This window comes from Erythrolamprus reginae, chromosome 11 (genome assembly GCF_031021105.1).
Source record: "Erythrolamprus reginae isolate rEryReg1 chromosome 11, rEryReg1.hap1, whole genome shotgun sequence".
NCBI classification, from domain to species: Eukaryota; Metazoa; Chordata; class Lepidosauria; order Squamata; family Dipsadidae; genus Erythrolamprus; species Erythrolamprus reginae.
In genome coordinates, this window is record NC_091960.1 from 3,308,935 (window position 1) to 3,331,256 (window position 22,322).

Here is a 22,322-nt window from a genome sequence, read left to right on the forward strand (position 1 = left end):
TTCTCAGGGCAAGAGGCCTGGCGCATCGCGGCAAAGTTAGTAACTAGGAACCGAGTGTGGGTGAAACATTTTTATTTTTTTATTTATTTGTTTTGTCAAGTATGGCCCCATGCTCAGGACTTGCCTAGATAAAACAAACCAATAAATAAAGGGGTGTTTATAAATAAAGATGGGATTGCTTGCCCTGAATTTGACTTGGGTCAAATGCTCTCTCTTTGTGGCTCTCTCTGACTCTCTCTACAATACTTTATACAAAGAAAGTAACTCACTGGTATTTTTAATGTACAATTTCACTGAGCTGCACCCTCTGTGCTGGCTCACCTACCCCTGTATTCGTCTCCCATGATGGATTAGCATTTTATTGTCTACCAAGGAAGTATAAAAGTCCTGCCATGGGTTTGCCAGCCCGAACCTGCCTGCCAACCACCCTATTTATCAGCTCCTTCACCTGGACGGTTACCGAACCAAACATGGGCTCCCTAAGTCAAGACAAAATCCCTTTTTACGAGTCGACACATGCTAAATCCACCTTTGCCCGCCCATCAGCCCGAAGCCTCGCTGTCTGTCGGAGACAGTTTGATCCGTGCGCTCACACAAAAGCTCCACGATCTCCTCAAAATGCCATTCGAGGACATGCTGTTGATGTGTTAACCAGCCCAAATTCAACAGGTAAAGCCTGAAAGGGGCAGGATGTGTCCCACCGGTGGGTTGCAAACTATATTGGGTTGCTAGCAGTACGTTTGAGGACAGCGTTCCGGTATTATTATTATTATTATTATCATCATCATCATCATCATCATCATCATTATTAATTAGATTTGTATGCCGCCCCTCTCTGGAGACTCGGAGCGGCTCACAATAATAATAAAGTGTACAAATCCAACACTTAAAAAACAATTTAAAACCCCTTGTCATTAAAATAGTCACACAACCCAATCAAACCATACATAAATCGTAAAAGCAAGGGGGGTATATCAATTTCCCCATGCCTGGCGACATAGGTGGGTTTTCAATAACTTGCGAAAGGCGAGGAGGGTGAGGGCAGTCCTGATTTCATTTATTGGATTTATATGCCGCCCCTCTCCGAAAACTCGGGGCGGCTAACAACAATCATGAACAATGTACAGTAAAAAATCCAATACTAAAAAACTAACTTAAGACCCCTAATGTATAAAACCAACATACGTACAAACTCCGGGGGAAGTTGATTCCAGAGGGCCGGGGCCACCACAGAGAAGGCTCTTCCCCTGGGTCCCGCCAGATGGTATTGCTTAGTCGACGGGACCCAGAGAAGGCCAACTCTGTGGGACCTAATTGGCCGCTAGGATTCGTGCAGCAGAAGGTGCTCTCGAAGGTATTCTGGTCCAGAGCCAAAATGGTAGCGAAAATGGAGCTGCTTGCACAGGATGACCGGGTGACTGACGGGCGGGCACATGCGCATGAAGCGAAATCTCGCGAGAGGACGTACAGGGGTGCGAGATTTTGGCGATTATCGGCTATTTTTTTTGTTTCCCTGCATGTGCAGAAGCAAAAAAAAAAAGCAATGAAATATCATGCGCCTGTGCATCTTCCTGTGCATGCACATAAGCCAAATCTTGCTTCGACGCAGGCGCCCGCCTGATGGACACACACGCACCCACGCTGGTCATCAGGAGCTACGGGCGCATCCGTACTGGTAGCACCGGTAAGTTGGAACACCGCCTGGTTGCGAACCGTTAGCGGCAACGGTGAGAGGCTCCGCCCACCCGCCCGGGACACTTCTGCGCACGCCCAGAAGAGTAGCGTGTGAGTATGAGCGTGCGTGCGAAGCGGTAGCAACGGGATTAGAACCCACTACGGATGCGCTCAGATGGGAGCCCTCCTTTTGCGTCCGGTTGGTGCCTGCCCATCCTTCACCTCAATGGATCAACAGAGTGATGCCCAAACAATTGTATATTTCATTGATGGCAAATGGCAGCTCCATTTTTTTTACCCCGATTCTTTCATATTGCAAAGAAATCCATCACCTGGCATCTATCCTGAAACAGGTGAGATCGGTTTCACCTTTTGTACAGGTCCATGAATCTTCTGCCTTTCCCAACTTTGCTCTGGTTGTCGCCCGAACACACCCTGCACCCTGGAATCCGACTTGCCTAGTTCCTTGGCACCGAGTGTTTCCTTCCGAAATTACACAGGAAATCTTTGAATTTCAGAATACGTTCGATCCGTTCAGAGAAACTGGATCATGTAGGGGAATAAAACAACACCCTCATAATGCTGCTTGATCAAGACCCATCATTTTGCAATGCATTGGTATAATGGGGAAAGCACCGGGTTAGAAAGCTGGGGACGGTGAGTTCACGTCCCTCCTTAAGCATGGACTGGGTGACTTTGGGCCAATCACCAGGAAATGGTGAGTTCTAGTCTCACCATAGGCATGCCCTTCATGGCATCGGACCAGAATATCTCCGAGACCGCCTTCTGCCGCACGAATCCCAGCGACCGGTTAGGTCCCACAGAGTCGGCCTTCTCCGGGTCCCGTCGACGAAACAATGCCGTCTGGCAGGACCCAGGGGAAGAGCCTTCTCTGTGGTGGCCCCGACCGTCTGGAATCAACTCCCCCCGGAGATTAGAACTTCCCACACCCTCCTTGCCTTTTGCAAACTCCTCAAAACCCACCTCTGTCGTCAGGCATGGGGGAATTGATTCACCTGGACCGTTTTTGTTTTATGGTTTGTGTGAGATGCATGATTGCTTTTTGTATGAAGGGGTTTAAATTCTTTTTAAATATTGGATTTGTACTGTTTTTATTGTTGTGAGCCGCCCCGAGTCTTCGGAGAGGGGCGGCATTCAAATCAAATCAAATCAAATCAAATCAAATCAAATCAAATCAAATCAAATCAAATCAACAAACAAACAAACCAATCAATCCAGATGGGTGACTTTGGGCCAATCATTCTTACACACCCTAGTGACATTGTGCACAAATTTCAAATTGGCAGACACTGAAGCCCAAGTGACAGCGTTGCAAAACTCGAGATAAATCTGTCTGGTGCCGCTCAGCCATTTCTTAATAGCCAGTCAGCCTTGCCATTTTATTTTATTTTTAAATTTCACCTCTGTCTTTTATAAACCAGCTGTGTCCTATCATAAACTTTGTATCTGGTTTCCGTCTGTCCTAATGTGCATGGCAAGTCTTTGTTGATAAATTCTTGCACAAAGTTTATACAGTTACGTACAATTACTGCATGTTCTGGTTTTCTTTTTCATCTCTAAATATTTTTAGCTTGTGGGAGGAGTTCAAACCTTTGGTTTTGGTGTCCCCCCTCCCCCTTTTAAAGCCAAATATCCATCAACGACTACTTCAGCTCCAACCACAACAACACTCAAGCACACAACAGATACAAACTTAATACAAAGCGGTTTACAAAAATAAACCGCTCCAAACTCGACTGCAGGAACTACAACTTTAGTAACCGAGTAGTTGATGCATGGAACTCACTACCAGTAGTATCTTCACTCAACCCCCAAATCTTTACCCTTAAACTCTCCACCGTTGACCTCTCCCGATTCCTAAGAGGTCAGTAAGGGGCGTGCATAAGTGCACCAGCGTGCCTTCCGTCCCCTGTCCTCATGTTTCTTATTTTTTTACTAGTATCATGTATATGGTATGCCAGGTATGCCAATGTCACACCAACACTCCGCAGTCTGCATTGGTTGCTGATCAATTTCCGGTCCCAATTCAAAGTGTTGGTTATGACCTATAACGCCCTTCATGGCATCGGACCAGAATATCTCCGGGACCGCCTCCTGCCGCACGAATCCCAGCGACCGATTAGGTCTCACAGAGTTGGCCTTCTCCGGGTCCCGTCGACGAAACAATGTCGTCTGGCAGGCCCTGGGGAAGAGCCTTCTCTGTGGCGGCCCCAACCCTCTGGAATCAACTCCCCCCCCCCGGAGATTTGCACTGCCCCCACCCTCCTTGCCTTTCGCAAACTCCTCAAAACCCACGTCTGTCGTCAGGCATGGGGAAATTAATTCCCCTGGGCTGTTTCCGCTTTTTGTATGGTCTGTATGAGATGAAGGATTGTTTTTATATTAAAGGTTTTAAATTGTTTTAAATGTTGGATTTGTATTGTTCTTGTTGTGAGCAGCTCCGAGTCCTTGGAGAGGGGCGGCATAAAAATCTAATAAAAATAATAATAATAATAATAATAATAATAATAATAATAATATGAATATTATTATATCTTTGCATACCACCAATAAGTACTTGACAAAACAAAGAGACAAATAAATCAATAAACAAATAAATAATAATAATTAATAATAATAATCTATTAGATTTGTATACTGCCCCTCTCCGAGAACTTGGGGTGGCTCACAACAAGCTCCTTAAAACCCACCTCTGTCGTCAGGCTTGGGGGAACTGAACTACCCTTTTCCCCCCTAGGCCTATACAATTTATGCATGGTATGTTTGTGTGTATGTTTGGTTTTAAATAAGGGTTTTTAATTATTTTAAAACATTAGATTTGTTATATGCTATTTACTACTGTTGCTAGCCGCCCCGAGTCTACGGAGAGGGGCGGCATACAAATCTAATAAATAAGTAAGTAAGTAAGTAAATAAGCAAGCAAGCAAGCAAGCAAGCAAGCAAGCAAGCAAGCAAGCAAGCAAGCAAGCAAGCAAGCAAGCAAGCAAGCAAGCAAGCAAGCAAGCAAGCAAGCAAGCAAGCAAGCAAGCAAATAAATAAGTAAATAACTAATAATGTACAAATCCAATATTTAAAAACACAATTTAAAAACCCTTATTAATAAAATAAATAAAGTCTGGGCTCTTGGGAGCTGGCTGCGATGCGAATCCTGCTGCCAAAGGAGTCAGAAGGTCCCTTTGGAAAATTGCCATCTGCGAGGAATGTTCAAACAATAGCTTCGTTTTCTTGCCTACCTAGAGATTTACGTACACACATACACACACAAAAAAACCCCTCTGCCATTTTTAAAAAGTCCAAAGGAAATGCCAATGGCTGACGACTGAGTGAGTGGCTGTGCTTTCCACTTCCTGCAGAACCTCCTGGTCCAGGAGTGTCGATCTGTTAAAAGACCGAATTCCTCCAGCCTTCTTGGAAACGGTCATTTCCATCACCATTAGGCTCCCTCCATAGAAGATTGTCGTCAGAAAAAGACCTCCAGGTCCATCTACAGGGGGTGGACAAATATAATGGAAACACCCTGCAGCTCTTCCGTGGAATCCAGATTCGTGAAGATCCCGTCGAATAGTTTTTGTGGGCACTGGGCTCTGTACGTGTCTATTGAGCTCTGCAGTGATTTTAGGAGCTGCGGTCTTGCGATCCGCTCTAACAATTTTCTTTAGAGTCCGACCAGTCTCTCTCAGACGACTTCGACTTTCGGCCAGACCTGTGCTTGGCTGAGGACGTTTTCCCTTCTCTTTCAAAAGCAGTCATGACTTTTGAGACTTGACCTCTTGAAACGCCAAACATTTGGGCACTTTCTGTTACACTAGCGCCTGCCATTCGAGCACCAACAATTTGGCCTCTTTGAAAGTCTGAGAGGTCTGCCATTTCTAGAAGGTGATAACCAATTTCCCTACATTTCTGTTTTTAAAAAAAGGTAGTTTTAAAAAACATATCAAATCACAGAATTTAAAAAAACCCAAGTTTTCATTGATTTGAACATGTTCAAACATTACGATGCCAAAAAGTCAAGTGTTTCCATTTTTTGGTCCACCCCCTGTAGTCTGCCCTTAGTCTGCCCCTTAAGTCATAGATAAAATTCTTTCAAGGAAGAAGGGAACTTTATCTGAAATTTAAATAAGCAGATGTTCAGTGGTTAGAGTGCAGCACTGTAGGCGACTTCAACTAACTGCTAGCTGTAGTTCAGCAGTTCGAATCTCACCACTTGGCCTTCCGTCCTTCTGAGGTGGGTCAAATGAGGACCCTGATTGTTGGGGGCGACAAGAAGCTGATTCTGCAATTATTGTTGTGAGCCACCCCGAGTCTTTGGAGAGAGGCAGCATACAAATCTAATTAATAATAATAATAATAATAATAATAATAATAATAATAATAATAATAATAATATAACCACTTAGAGAGGGCTGTAAAAACAGTGTGAAGCGGCATATAAGTCTTCGGAGAGGGGCAGCATACAAATCTAATTATTATTATTATTATTATTATTTATTTATTTATTTATTTATTTATTTATTGGATTTGTATGCTCCATAGACTCGGGGCGGCTCACAGCAATAATAAACAATACATAGCAAATCTAATAATTTAAAAAACACTAAAAACCCCATGATTAAAAGCAAACATACATACAAGCATACCATACATAACTGTATAGGCCCGGGGGAGATGTTTCAGTTCCCCCATGCCTGACGGCAAAGGTGGGTTTTAAGGAGTTTACAAAAGGCGAGGAGGGTGGGGGCAGTTCTAATCTCTGGGGGGAGCTGGTTCCAGAGGGTCGGGGCCGCCACAGAGAAGGCTCTTCCCCTGGGTCCCGCCAAACGGCATTGTTTAGTCGACGGGACCTGGAGAAGGCCAACTCTGTGGGACCTAATCGGACGCTGGGATTCGTGCGGCAGAAGGCGGTCCCGGAGATATTCTGGCCTGATGCCATGAAGGGCTTTATAGGTCATAACCAACACTTTGAATTATATAAGTCCAAATGCTATTAATTAAATTTGTATGCCGCCCAACTCCTGTCCACCCCCGAAGTTTCTCCTCCCTTCCAGAGACCTCCTGCACCCCAGTCATGCGAGGGAAGTTATCCGGGTTCTTTCTCCATCGGAGCCAAACGCAAGCCATGATTTAGTTGACCTCTGTCCACCTCGGCTTCCCTTCCAGGCTTGAGAATCCTTTTGGCCGACCGAGATAAGGCCGCCCTTTCCCCCCCTCCCCGCCTCTCATTGAGATCTCTCATCTTTATGAGTTTTTCTTTCCTCGGTCCGAACAATGAGGCCCTTGGCTCAAACTTTCCTATGGAAGGAGTCGGTTTCCTTTTTTGGTGCTGCGAAACAGGCCCTGTGAACCTCAGCTGCCAAGAGGGGCAGGCAGGGGCGGCCCGGTGGTGGCTCAGCTCCAGCCGCACGAAGCTTGTTTAGATCCGAGAGAGGCAGGCAGGGAGGGACGGAGCCGGCCGGGTCCGGTCCATGGAAAATCTGCTTCATGGGACAGGAAGGGGGGTTGGCCCTGCTTGGGGCCAAGGGAAGGAACTGTACCAGAACACGTCTTGCTGGCTCTTTTCTCTGTCTAAACAGAAGTTGGCTCTGGTGTTTTCTAAACAGGCCCCGGAGACGCTGGGGGAAGGTTTGTTGCTCCGTTAAGTTGAGCTTTAAAAGTCTGAGTTTGTTTCACTCCTGGCTGGTTAACTCCTAAGGTCCCCAAGAAGAGGGCGCGGCTACTGCCTGGCCCCAGATTGGACGAGTAGAGTAGAATGGAATATAGAATAGAAGATAATAGAATTAGAAGAGAATTAGAATAGAATAGAAGATAATAGAATTAGAATAGAATTAGAAGATAATAGAATTAGAAGATAATAGAATTAGAATAGAATTAGAATAGAATTAGAAGATAATAGAATTAGAAGATAATAGAATTAGAAGATAATAGAATTAGAATAGAATTAGAATAGAATTAGAAGATAATAGAATTAGAAGATAATAGAATTAGAATAGAATTAGAAGATAATAGAATTAGAAGATAATAGAATTAGAATAGAATTAGAATAGAATTATAGACTTCAGCTCCCAGAATCATAAAGGGATTCTGGGAGTTGAAGTCCAGAAATCATAAAGGGATTCTGGGAGTTGAAGTCCAAAGTCTCAAAGGGATTCTGGGAGTTGGAGTCCAAAGTCTCAAAGGGATTCTGGGAGTTGAAGTCCAAAGTCTCAAAGGGATTCTGGGAGTTGAAGTCCACAAGTCATAAAGGGATTCTGGGAGTTGAAGTCCAAAGTCTCAAAGGGATTCTGGGAGTTGGAGTCCAAAGTCTCAAAGGGATTCTGGGAGTTGAAGTCCAAAGTCTCAAAGGGATTCTGGGAGTTGAAGTCCAAGGTCTCACAGGGATTCTGGGAGTTGAAGTCCAAAGTCTCAAAGGGATTCTGGGAGTTGAAGTCCAAGGTCTCACAGGGATTCTGGGAGTTGAAGTCCAAAGTCTCAAAGGGATTCTGGGAGTTGAAGTCCAAAGTCTCAAAGGGATTCTGGGAGTTGAATTCCAAAGTCTCAAAGGGATTCTGGGAGTTGAAGTCCAAGATCTCAAAGGGATTCTGGGAGTTGGAGTCCAAAGTCTCAAAGGGATTCTGGGAGTTGAAGTCCAAGGTTTCAAGGGATTCTGGGAGTTGAAGTCCAAAGTCTCAAAGGGATTCTGGGAGTTGTAGTTCCCAACTCTCCAAAGGTGCAGAGTAGACCCTTCCTGTAGAAAGCGCCAGGCTTCAGGAGATGAAAAAAAGCGGGTGGGGCGATTCCAGACGTGTTGTGGGATGGGAACGGGTGTAGGCCACGACCTCTTACTCCCCGAGGCTCTCCTTCCCTCCGCAGGCTATGACTTCCCGGCCGTCCTCCAGTGGTTTGCCGAGCGCGTGGACCTCATCATCCTGCTCTTTGACGCCCACAAGCTGGAGATCTCGGACGAGTTCTCGGAGGCCATCCGGGCCCTCAAGGGCAACGAGGACAAGATCCGGGTGGTCCTGAACAAGGCCGACATGGTGGAGACACAGCAGCTGATGCGGGTCTACGGCGCCCTGATGTGGTCGCTGGGCAAAGTGTTCAACACCCCCGAAGTGCTGCGTGTCTACATCGGGTCCTTCTGGTCGGAGCCCCTGATGATCTCCGACAACCGACGGCTCTTTGAGCTGGAGGAGCAGGACTTGTTCACGGACATCCAGAACCTGCCCCGGAACTCTGCCCTGAGGAAGCTCAATGACCTGGTCAAGAGAGCCCGACTGGTCCGGGTAAGTGGCGGGCAGCGGGGAGGAGAAAGAAGGAGAAAGGGAAGGGGGGAAGAAGGGAGAAGGCAGAGAGAAAGGAAACGAAGGAAGGAAGGAAAAAGGCAGGGAGAAGCTAAAAGGAGGGAAAAAGACAGAAAGAAATAAAATGAAGGAAAGACAGGAAGGAAAAAAAGATAGGAAGAAACTGAAAGGAGGCAGGAAAAAGCCAGGGAGAAGCTAAAAGAAGGAAGGAAAAAGGCAGGAAGAAATGAAATGAAGTAAGGAAAAAGGCAGGGAGAAGTTAAAAGAAGGAAGGAAAAAGCTAAAAGGCAGGAAGGAAAAAGACAGAAAGAAATTAAACGAAGGAAGGAAAAGGAGGAAGGAAAAAGACAGGAAAAAACTGAAAGAAGGCAGGAAAAAGGTAAGGAGAAGCTAAAAGAAGGAAAAAAACAGGAAGAAATGAAACGAAGGAAAGACACGAAGGAAGGAAAAAGGTAAGGAGAAGCTAAAAGAAGGAAGGAAAAAAAGACAGGAAGAAATGAAACAAAGGAAGGAAAGATACGAAGGAAGGAAAAAGACAGGAAGGAACAGAAAGAAGGAAGGAAAAAGGCAAAGAGAAAAAGAAAGGAGGAAGGAAAAACACAGGGAGGTCAAAGGCAGGAAGAAATTTAAAGTCTGGGCAACTGAATGGAGCTAGCCGAGCGTTTTAGTGGCCTGTCGCCTTTCCGGTCACCGATGTGGAGTTTTGTTCAGCAGAGACATTCTCGTTGTGCCCAGAGAGAAATATCAGCCTCCACCTAGGATTGAACTCACAGCCTGCGGATGGTCACTGCACGACACCTTTAGCTCAGGAAAGGCTTCCATTGTAGTGATGGATCTTCTGCTGGATTCTTCTTGACCACGGGTGGAAGATTTGCACTCCAATGGAATCAGGGGGCCAAAATAGGTCCCGGGCACTAAGGGAAACTTTCCTTCAGCTTGCAGAAGATAGAGAGGAAGGAACACGAGGCCGTCGGTCACAGCGACAGCGAAACAAGGCGATTCGGTGAAGGAGGGGGGGGGGAAGGGATGGGTAGCAATAGCACGTAGCCTTACATTCTGCCCCACGGTGCTCCCCAGACCCCTCTAACCCCTTTACAGAGTCAGCGTCTTGTCCCCCAAACAATCCAAGTCCTCGTTTTACCGACTTCAAAAGGATGGAAGGCTGAGTCAATTTCTTGAGCCGGTTAAGATCGAACTGCTGGCAGTTGGCAGAATTAGCCTGCAATGCTGCGTTCTGACCACTGGGCACTGAGGGTGGGAGGGAAGGGAAGGAGGGAGGGAAGAAGGAAGGAAGGAAGGAAGGAAGGAAGGAAGGAAGGAAGGAAGGAGAAAGGGAAAAGAGTGAGGGAGGGAAGGAATAGAGGGAGAGAGGGAGAGGGAGGAAGATAGAAGGAAAATAAGGAGGGAGGGAGGAATAAGGAAGGAGGAAAGGAAGGAAAGAGAAAAGGAAAAGAGGGAGGGAGGGAGGGAAGGAAAAGAGGGAGAGAGGGAGGGAGGTGGAGGGAGGGAGGGAAGATAGAAGGAAAAGAAGGAGGGAGGGAGGAATAAGGAAGGAAGGAAGGAAGGAAGGAAGGAAGGAAGGAAGGAAGGAAGGAAGGAAGGAAGGAAGGAAGGAAGGGAAACTGCTGGCAATGAGCAGAGTTCCTGTGCTCACCAGGGCTCCGTCCCTTAAATCTCTCCCCTCCCTCCTTCCCGTTGGAAAAGGCTGGTGTTGGGGTCCCAGCAATTATTGCAGCTTTTCCTGTTGTCCACAATGGCTACATCCCTACAAAGGAAGTTTGCATTGTGCTGCAGAGTACAATCTGTTTATGGGCCCTTTTCCTATTTCCCCTCCTCCACCGCTACCACCACCATCACCACCACCTCCTCCTCCTCTTCTTCTTTTTCTTCTTCTCCTCTACCTCCTCCTCCTCTTCTTTCTTCTTCTTCTTCTTCCCTCCCTCTCTCTTTGTTCTGTCTCTCTCACTCTCTCCATCGCTTTGGTCTCCACCAAGGGACCTCCAGTGTGTCCTTTGAACAGCTAATTATGAATTGGAGCCAACTCAGAAAAGACCATTTGACCTGGTTCTCCATGGCAGAATGGTAGAAAGTCTTTCCAGAATGAGTCAGTCTCTCGGCTCCTCTAGCTCAGAACCATCATGTGGATGGATGGATGATCCTCAGAAGTGCTGATCAAGAGGTGCTAGGTCACTTGCCCCCCCCAAAATTAGGCCATTTTAAGAGGTGTACATTTCAAATCAGGGAATCGATTTTCATGCTGGTTGGGAAATTCTGGGAGTTGAAGTCCACCCATCTTAAAGTTGCCAGGTGACAAGAATTCTGGGAGTTGAAGTCTAATCATCTTAAAGTTGCATAGTAACTGGGGAATCCTGGGAGTTGAAGTCCACCCACCTAGAATAGAGTAGGGTAGGGTAGAGTGGAGTGGAGTGGAATGGAATAGAATAGAATAGAATAGAATAGGAATTCTTTATTGGTCAAGTGTGATCGGACACTTAAACTCAAACGTGCAGGATGGCTGGGAGTTGAAGTCTACATCTCTCAAAGCTGTCAATTTTGAAAAGCAGTGTGACAGGCCCACCTCCCCCTGCCCTTCTCCAGCCTTGAGTCACGTTCTGTCTGTATGAGACGCTGGTTCCCAGCAAGTGAACCAAACCAAAACTGGTTCATCTCGTTTGCTGAACTGCGGATGGTTGTGTCCTCCCTTCCATAACAAGGACAACATTCAACACCAATGTTTTGCAGGCATGTTTCAAATCAGCCGCAGACTTAATTGTGCTCAAAACGCAGGCGCTTAACTCAATTAAACGTTGTGTAACCGCGAACTGGAATTCAATGGACTGGACCCCCTCCAGTCAGCGATTCATTTCGAAAAGGGGGGCGACAAAGAAATCTCCAAGTCACCCTACTTGGTGTAACTTTGTATTAAGCAGAATCACAGAGTTGCAAAGGGAACTTGGAGGTCTTCTAGTTACTGTGGATTTACCAACCACCAACCACGAAGTTTGTTCCAAGCCTCTACTACTCTTTCAGTAAAATAATATTTTCTCACCTTTCTGCTGATCTTTCCCCCAACTAACCTCAGATTGTGCCCTTCCTTCCTTCCTTCCTTCCTTCCTTCCTTCCTCCCTCCCTGTTAGAAAGCAGTATTGCAGTCTAATTCTGCCAATTGTCAGCAGTTCAAATCTCACCACCGGCTCAAGCTTGACTCAGCCTTCCATTCATCCATCCATTAAATGAGGACTCAGATTGTTGGGGGCGAGAGGCTGATTCTGTAAACTGCTTAGAGTGGGCTGTAAAAACACTGTGAAGCGGTATATAAGTCTAAATGCTATTGCTATTGCTATCCTTCCTTCCCTCCTCTCTCCCTCCCTCCCTCTTTCTTTCTTTCCTTCCCTCCTCTCTCCCTCCCTCCCTCTTTCCTTCCTTCCTTCCCTCCTCCCTCCCTCTTTCCTTCCTTCCCTCCTCTCTCCCTCCCTCCCTCTTTCCTTCCTTCCTTCCCTCCTCTCTCCCTCCCTCTTTCCTTCCTTCCCTCCTCTCTCCCTCCCTCTTTCCTTCCTTCCTTCCTCTCTCCTTCCCTCCCTCTTTCCTTCCTTCCCTCCTCTCTCCCTCCCTCTTTCCTTCCTTCCTTCCCTCCTCTCTCCCTCCCTCTTTCCTTCCTTCCTTCCCTCCCTCTTTCCTTCCTTCCTTCCCTCCTCTCTCCTTCCCTCCCTCTTTCCTTCCTTCCCTCCTCTCTCCCTCCCTCTTTCCTTCCTTCCTTCCCTCCTCTCTCCCTCCCTCTTTCCTTCCTTCCTTCCCTCCCTCTTTCCTTCCTTCCTTCCCTCCTCTCTCCTTCCCTCCCTCTTTCCTTCCTTCCCTCCTCTCTCCCTCCCTCTTTCCTTCCTTCCTTCCTTCTTCCCTCCCTCTCTTCCTGTTAGAAAGCAGTATTGCAGTCTAATTCTGCGGAGAGGGGCGGCATACAAATCTAAATAAACATAAACATAAACAAACAATTCTGCCAATTGCCAGCAGTTCAAATCTCACCACCGGCTCAAGGTTGACTCAGCCTTCCATCCATCCAATGAGGACCCAGATTGTTGGGGACAATATAGGCTGATTTTGTAAACCGCTTAGACAGGGCTGTAAAAGCACCATGATGTGTTATATAAGTCTAAATGCTATTGCTATTTCTCATGCAAAGCTCCCATACCACCCAGGTCGCCTCCTTTTTAAAAATAAAGAATAAAAACAAAACCCTGGATCTGAAGTGCCAAGATTCATCAAAGGACCATCTTGAAAGAGTAGATTAGCTTTCAGTAGGCTTGCAAATTTATAATTTAGGGCAGCCTGTCACATGCTATCCGTGGGTAGGGCCAGCATTAGTTTTTCCACTGTAATGCAAACCCACACGCCTTATTTTGAGGCCTATCACGAGGCCCAAAAGAAGAAAAAAAAGGATTGAAAGAATTGCCAATGCAAGTAGTCCTCAACTTACAACTGCTCTTCTATGACATGTGGATAGATAGATAGATAGATAGATAGATAGATAGATAGATAGATAGAAGACAGACAGATAGAAGATAGATAGATAAATAGATTGATAGATATAGTAGATAGATAGATAGATGGATGGATGGATGGATGGATGATAGATAGATAGATAAATAGAAGACAGACAGACAGAAGATAGATCAATAAATAGATTGATAGATATAGTAGATAGATAGATAGATAGATAGATAGATAGATAGAGATAGATAGATAGAAGACAGACAGATAGAAGATAGATCGATAAATAGATTGATATAGTAGATAGATAGATAGATAGATAGATAGATAGATAGATAGATAGATAGATAGATGGATGGATGGATGGATAGATGATAGATAGATAGATAGATAGATAGATAGATAGATAGAAGACAGACAGACAGAAGATAGATCAATAAATAGATTGATAGATATAGTAGATAGATAGTAGATAGATAGATAGATAGATAGATAGATAGATAGATAGATAGATAGATGACAGACAGATAGATAGAAGATAGATTGATAAATAGATTGATAGATATAGTAGATGGATGGATGGATGGATGGACAGACAGAGCACTTAGATTTATATACCAATTCACGGTGCTTCGCAGCCCTCTCTAAACAGTTTACAGAATCAGCCTCCTGCCCCCAACAATCTGGGTCCTCATTTGACCCACTTTGGAAGGACGGAAGGCTGAGTCAACCTTGATCCAGTCAAGATCGAACTGCCAATTTGCAGGCAGCCGGCAGGCAGCAGAATCAGCCTGCAGTACTGCACTCTCACCACCACGGCGCCCCCATGGCTCAGTGGATGGGCTGGTATTTGTCAAGGCTCTTCAGGAACCGTTCCCTCTTCTTTCCATGCATGTATTTTCAATGGCCAAAGAGCTTTCCTTTCCCCCTGCCATTCCTTCCCCTCCCAGGTCCATTCCCACATCATCAGCCACCTCAAGCGGGAGATGCCGTCCGTCTTTGGCAAGGACAATAAGAAGAAGCAGCTCATCCACAAGCTGCCCGTCATCTTCGCCAAGATCCAGCTGGAGCACCACATTTCACCTGGCGACTTCCCCGACTGTGACAAAATGCAGGTAAGGACGAGGGGGCACCTAACGAACAGCGGACCTAGTTGGGAGGGACTTTTGGAGGTCTTCTAGCCCAACACCCTGCTCATGAAGGAGAGCCTACGCCAGGCATAGGCAAAGCTGGCTCTTCTATGACATGTGGACTTCAACTCCCAGAATTCCTGAGCTAGCCTGGATTGATGCAGGAATTCTGGGAGTTGAAGTCCACAAGTCATAGAAGAGCCAACTTCGCCTACCCTTGGGTTAAGATATTGGATATGGTTCCCTCAAGAATGATGGGCCAAGAACACGACTCTGAGCAAATCAAACGTTTATCCACCTTAGCTATGATGCGTGGACTTCAACTCCCAGAATTCCCTGGTTAGCATGATTGGCTCAGGAATTCTGGGAGTTGAAGTCCACAAGTCATAGAAGAGCCCACTTCACCAACCTCTGGCCTACACTATGTTGGACCAATGGTTGTCCAGTCTCTTCTTAAAAACCACCAGCGATGGAGCAGCCACAACTTGCTTGTTCCACCGATTAATCCACCAGGGATTATAGAATAACAGAGTTGGAAGGGACCTTAGAAGTCTTCTAATCCAGCCCTTGTTTGAATGGGAGATCATTCAGGACTAATGGCTGAGGCTTCTTCTTGAAGACCTCCAGGGATGGAGCAATGGCAACTTCACTGGTTAATTGTCCTCACTGTCCTTGGTTAGTTTCCACCCATTGCTTCTTGACCAGCCTTCTGGTGCTTTGGAGAAGAGGTTGACCCCCCTCTTCTTCTTTGGGGCAGCCCCCCTCAATATATTGGAAGGCCGCCCTCATGTCAGCCCTAGTCCTTATTTTCATTAAAGCAGATACAGTGGTACCTCGAGATACGAGTTTAATTCGTTCCGGACCTGGGCTCTTAAGTCGAGCAGCTCTTATCTCGAACGACTTTCCCCCATAGGAATTAATGTAAATAATTTTAATTGGTTCCAGCCCTCAAAAAACTCACAAAGTTAGTCTAAATTATGCAGAAAGACATGTTTTTAATGAAGAAATGTACATGTACATATAAATGAATAATGAAGTTTCTTTCACTTAACTTGTAAACTTTCTTAAACTTTTAAATTCACATATGTTCAACTTCTCTGCCACCCAATCCTGTAGGACAGAGGTCCCCAACCCTTTTTGCACCAGGGACCGGCTTTAAGCGATCAAGAGAGGAATGGGTGAATGAATGGACGGAGGGTGGGAAGGAAGGAAGGAAAGAGGGAAGGGACAGGAACAGAGGAAGGAAGCAAGGAAACTTATGAAAGGGGAGAGTAAGAGAGGAATGAGTGAAGGGAGGGAGGGAGGGAAGAAGGTGGGAAGGAGAAAGAAAAGAAGAAATAGAGGAAGGGAAGGTAAAAGAGAGAAAGAAAAAGAGCAAGAAAGAAAGCTGCAAGCACCCCCCCGAGCCCCCCAGACCGGCTGCAACCTTTTAAAACACGTGCGCCGCTTCGCAGCTGTCTCCTGAAGCCGAACGTGGAAGTTAGCGTTTGGCTTCAGGAGACAGCTCCTTGGCGCTTGTATCTCGAATTTGGGCTTGTAAGTAGAACAAAAATATCTCTCCCCTCCCAGCTCTTATCTCGAGTTGCTCTTAAGTAGAGCAGCTCTTATGTCGGGGTTCCACTGTATACCTAATTCCTGTAATCGTCTTTATATGATTTAGACTTCAATCCCTTAATCATCGTTGTTGCTTTTCTCTGTGAGTCCGTTTCGGAGTGAGCGGCATATAAATGCAATCAATCAATCAATCTGTATAGTCTGGAGGACAGAAGGAAAAGGGGGGACACGATCAAAACATTTCAATATGTTTAAAGGGTTAAATAAGGTCCAGGAGGGAAGTGTTTTTAATAGGAAAGTGAACCCAAGAACAAGGGGACACAATCTGAAGTTAGTTGGGGGAAAGATCAGAAGCAACGGGAGAAGAAAATATTATTTGACTGTAAGAATAGTAGATGCTTGGAACAAACTTCCAGCAGACGTGGTTGATAAATCCACAGGAACTGAATGTAAACATGCCTGGGATAAACATAGATTCATCCTAAGATAAAATACAGGAAATAATGTAGGGGCAGAGTAGATGGACCAGGGGATCTTTTTCTGCCGTCAATCTTCTATGTTTCTATGAATGAATGAATGAATAAATAAATAAATAAATAGAATGAATGAATGAATGATGGTAGATCAACAACTGAAGCCTTCATCTATCTTCTTCCTGGGTTTCCTTCTAGGAGTTGCTGATGGTCCACGACTTCACCAAGTTCCACGGGCTGAAGCCCCGCATGGTGGAGGCCCTCGATGAGTTGCTGACCCTCGACATCGCCAACCTGATGCCCCTCCTGCGCCAGGAGGAGGTCGAAGTCCCTGAGCAGATCGTCCAGGGGGGAGCCTTCGACGGCACCCGCAACGGCCCCTTCATCGAGGGGGCCACCGAAGGCGTCTACGAGGGCATGGATGACGACGACTGGGTGGTGACCAAAGACAAGCCCAAGTACGACGAGATCTTCTACAACCTCTCCCCGATGGACGGCAAGCTCAGCGGCACCAAGGCCAAGAATTGGATGGTCACCACCAAGCTGCCCAACTCGGTCCTGGGGAAGATTTGGAAGCTGAGCGACGTCGACCGAGATGGTATGTTGGATGACGAGGAGTTCGCTCTGGCCAGCCACCTCATTGAGGTCAAACTCGAAGGCCACGGCCTGCCCTCTGACCTGCCCCACCATCTTGTCCCTCCTTCCAAGCGTCGGCAGAAGGGCTCGGCTGAGTAAACGGCTTCCCCTCCAACCTCCGTCCTAACACCAGGCTTGAAACTACTTCAGGAGGTGCCCGGCCTTCTCCGATTTTCCTTGAAGCAAACGTCCAGGCTTGAATTCCTCCGACTAGCAGCCGAGCACAGCATAGGAAATCTACTTTCCGCTCTTCCCTTCCAGCCAAGCTTCCGGCTCAAACTTCCGTCCTTTTAAGCCACTCCCGTCCGGCTTCCAAACGCCTCGTTTCCTCTTGCAGAATTTAAACCAGTTAAACTCGCCATGTCTACGGCCCCAAAGTACAGGGGTGGACAAAAATATGGAAACACTTGACTTTTCGGCATCATAATGTTTGAACATGTTCAAATCAATCAAAACTTGACATTTTTTAATGTTTTTTTAAAAAATTCTGTTATTTGATATGTTTTTTTAAACAGAAATTTAAGGAAATGGGTTATAACCTTCTAGAAATGGCAGACCTCTCAGACTTTCAAAGAGGCCAAATTGTTGGTGCTCAAATGGCAGGCGCTCGTGTAACCGAAAGTGCCCGAATGTTTGGCGTTTCAAGAGGTCAAGTCTCAAAAGTCATGGCTGCTTTTGAAAGAGAAGGGAAAACGTCCTCAGCCAAGCACAGGTCCGGTCGAAAGTCGAAGTTGTCTGAGAGAGACTGGTCGGACTCTAAAGCGAATGGTTAGAGCGGATCGCAAGACCGCAGCTCCTAAAATCACTGCAGAGCTCAATAGAACCCAGTTCCCACAAAAACTGTTCGAAGGGAGCTTCACAAATCTGGATTCCCAATCTGGATTGTCAAGGTGTTTCCATTTTTCTGTCCACCCCCTGTATCTGTAGCATTAGCCTTCTCATAGGGGCTTTCTTCCCAGAAACCAAAACACAACTTCATCGGCTTCTTGGACAACCTGAAAATATTACTTCCTCCATGCCAAGTTTCAACTTGTTCCTTTAAGCCAGAGTCTAGCCCATACCAGACCCATCTTAGGTTTTACTCCTCTTAGTAGTAGTCCATGGCCAGATCTGCTATCGACCTATGCTGCAGATGGTTGGAACTAATAGTGGGTTCTAAACCCCTTTACTACCTGTTCATGTATGTGCCACTTCTAAGCATGCGCAGAAGCATTCCAGGCGTATGGATGGAGCTACCGGTTCTAAGAATTGGGCCGAACAAGGAGCAACCCACCGCTGGTCTAAACCTCCAAGATTTCTTATCTTTGGTCCCCCTAGAAATGGTCAATATCTTTTCTCCGTTCTGTCTTGCCTTTGGCCAAGTTTTGCCTTTAACCCCGTTAGCCAATTGTTTCTTCCATGGATGGATGGATGAATGGGAGGGAAGAAGGAAGGAAGGAAGGAAGGAAGGAAGGAAGGAAGGAACAGAGATAGGTGACTAGAAGCAGCCCATCAGAACCACAAACAATGTTGATCCAAAAAGACACGGTTGTCAAGATTCCAGGTGGCATCTGAACCAAACCAGAGTCCGAATCAAAGTACTCCTCAAAGACCCAAAGACCAAAACCAGAACATGGAATGAAGGAGAAACCTTCTAACGTTGAGGACAATTAACCATTGGAACAGCTTGCCTCCAGAAGTTGTAGGTGCTAACACTGGAGGTTTGGGGGTTTTATTTTTTTTGAAAAAAGAAGAGACTGGACAGTCACTTGTCAGCAAAGGTATAAGCCAGGGCGGGTTGGACTAGAAGACCTCCAAGGTCCCTTGCAGCTTGATCGATTGTGCTGCGTTTGCATCCATGCTCTCGGTCTTGAGCTAAACTTCCCGTCCAAAGGCCTGAACATCTTTTTAACATTCAAAGCTCAAAGCAGAGCATCAGGTTTCACAAGAATGATGTCGTCCCCGCTCATCAGTGAGGCTTGGAGGCACAGTGGTCAGAGTGCAGTACTACAAGCTGCTTCTGCTGACTGCTGGCTGTCACCAGTTCAAATCTCACCAGGCTCAAGGTTGAATATTGCCCTTCCTTCCTTCCTTCCTTCCTTCCTTCCTTCCTTCCTTCCTTCCTTCCTTCCTTCCTCTCTCCTCTTCCTTCATTTTTTCTCTTTCCTTCCTTCCTATTTTTTCTTCTTTCCTTTCTTTTTTTTTAACTTCCTTCCTATTTTTTCCTTTCCTCCTTCTTCCTGACTCAAGGTCGACTCAGTCTTCCCTCCTTCCAAGGTGGGTCAAATGAGGACGCAGATTGTTGGGGGCAAGAGGATGACTCTGTCAACCGCTTAGAGGGCTGTAAAAAGCACTATGAAGCGGTATATAAGTCAATGTGCCATTGCCCTTCCTTCCTTCCTTCCTCTCCTTCTCTTCCTTCCTTCCTTCCTGTTAGAATGCAGCATTGCAGTCTTATTCTGCCAATTGTCAGCAATTTGAATCTCATCAGGCTCAAGGTCGACTCAGCCTTCCTTCCTTCCGAGGTGGGTCAAATGAGGACGCAGATTGTTGACTCCAAGAGCTGACCACTTAGAGAGGGCTGTAAAAAGCAATATGAAGCGATATACAAGTGCCAAGTGCTATCACTATCAAGAAAAACCCAAATGCCTTCGGAAGGACCATGGGTGATCTGGGAAAGAGCTATCCTTTGGTGCTGGACCCAAGTGGGAACCTCCATTTGGTGTTGAGGATAACTCTCTCCATCGCAACCTCCTCCAACCTCTACAAGGACTTTTGGGGGACGACGACCCAGGAGAATGTGAATATGTCACCCTAGGCGCTGCCAACATTGCTCCTTCAGATCTGGGTGAGGAGGACTGTTACCAAACTAGGACATCTGGATCAATACCGGCTTCGCTCAAGGATCCTGGGAATTGACAAAGGATGACCTCTTGCAGAAATGGGTCCAATAAGTAAACACCTTAGAGAGCTGTGGAGCAAAATAACAAGCCAACGTGTTTTCGGCGTCTCTTCTTGAAGTTGATGGCCACACGTTGCGATTCCTTGTAGGGCCATTTCTGAGGAATCCCATCTAGGTATCTACCATGGGGTACAGACAGAAGAACCTTAAAATCGTGAACGGATGAACTCTTGTTTAAAACAAAACCCCGTGGGATTTTTAACAGCCGCTGGCTTTAGACTCGCCTCTGCTATTGAGGGATGGACTGGTTGGCCTCTATATTGTTTGAGGGCCCTTTAAAATCATCCGTTGAGCCATTGGGATATTTGCCAAGGTGGACCATTCACCTGTTTAGAGTTAGGGCTGAATAGAGAGAAATATTAACCAAGGTAAGGTTTCTATTTAAAAAACAAAACAAAACACAAAGCTAAGAGAGAGAAATCCATAGATCTCTTAAGAGGCTAAATGAAGTTGGAACAAGATTTAGAGGAAGGTCAATTGAGATTTCAGATACCGATTCAAAAAGGCTAAACCTTTAAGCACCCAGATTTGGTGCCTTGTATTTATATACATTTCCTTCACGTCGCATAGCTTTTTCGCTGTTCCGACCAAAAGGGCACGCTGGAAGAGAAAAGACTTAAAAACCTTTCCGACCCTTTCTCTCCCACCTTGAGGTCTAGCCACTTGCTTTGAGAGGAGTGAAAATAAAGACGCAACTTGCAAGCTTAATATTAACAGCGCACATCAAGCCCACCTTAGCTTTACTAAGCAAATCAACGCTCATTTTTGGTTTTTTAAACTTCCTTTCCCCCCCCCCTGTAATTAAATCTCACATTTCATCCGCTTCCTTTTCACCGATCACCCCTCCATTTTTAGAATAATGTATTGCTCCAGCAAAAATGGCATGCCTATCATTATTATTATTATTATTACTATCATTATTATTATTATGATTTTGTTACCTGTAACACACATTTTTGTTTTCACCTACCGTTCTCGCTCGGGTGTCGTCCTAGGGGGGTGACTTGAGGCTGTTGGGGACATTTCTTCCATGAGCGGAACTAAAAAAACCCAAACAAACAAGGATTATTTTTTTTTTTTAAAGGGAACCTGGGTAGGAAATTCTCTTGAATTTTTTTTTTTAAATGATTCCAATAAATTCCCTTAAATCAGGAGTCCCCAAACATGGCAACTTGTGGACTGGCTGGAGAATTCTGGGAGTTGAAGTCCACACAAGTCTAAAAAATGGCCATTTTTGAAGGCCTCTTGCCTTAAATCTACCGCACAGGCCCGGCTCCATCGGATAAGCCTAAGAGCAGTGATGGCGAACCCCCCCCCCCCTTTTTTTTTTTGGCTTGGGTGCCAAAACTTCCAGGAGGCCCGTTGGGTCCGTTTTTCACCAGCTACAGAGGCAGGGGTTTCCAACTTGCTGCCACTACCGGTGCTGAGATACGCGGCTGACGGGTGCGCGCAGGCGTCAGAGTGAGATTTGGCGTCTGCACATGTGCAGGAAGGTTGGAGACCCCCCTGGGCTAGAGGCCGATATTTGAGGTTGGGATAACTGCAAGCTTTTCCCTGCTACGAAAGAACAGCTGCCTCTCAAGCACCTAACAGCGCGTCTAGAATTAAATGCAAACTACATATATAAACACTGTTGTATCTTTGTATGCCACCAATACGTACTTGACCAAACAAACAAGCAAATAAACAAATAAATGGGAGTTATTTGGAATACTGTGTCCAGTTCTGGAGACCTCACCTACAAAAAGATATTGACCAAATTGAAGGGGTCCAAAGACGGGCTACAAGAATGGTGGAAGGTCTTAAGCATAAAACGTTATCAGGAAAGACTTCATGAACTCTGTCTAGTCTGGAGGACAGAAGGAAAAGGGGGGACATGATCGAAACATTTAAATATATTAAAGGGTTAAATAAGGTCCAGGAGGGAAGTGTTTTTAATAGGAAAGTGAACACAAGAACAAGGGGACACAATCTGAAGTTAGTTGGGGGAAAGATCAAAAGCAACGTGAGAAAATATTATTTGACTGAAAGAGTAGTAGATGCTTGGAGCAAACTTCCAGCAGACGTGGTAGATAAATCCACAGTAACTGAATTTAAACATGCCTCGGATAAACATATATCCATTGTAAGA

The 22,322-nt window shown here is 45.8% G+C and overlaps 1 protein-coding gene across 1 annotated transcript in view; it reads left to right on the forward strand.

Annotated features, from left to right (window-relative positions):
- Positions 1–21,902, forward strand: part of EHD2 (EH domain containing 2) — a 33,929-nt gene extending 12,027 nt beyond the window's left edge. The window contains exons 3-5 of the mRNA XM_070764917.1: positions 8,542–8,954; positions 14,408–14,572; positions 16,813–21,902. Of these exons, the coding sequence (XP_070621018.1) occupies positions 8,542–8,954; positions 14,408–14,572; positions 16,813–17,349 (1,115 nt within the window). The 3' untranslated portion in view covers positions 17,350–21,902. The remainder of the gene's footprint in view (positions 1–8,541; positions 8,955–14,407; positions 14,573–16,812) is intronic.
- The last annotated feature ends 420 nt before the right edge of the window (positions 21,903–22,322 follow it).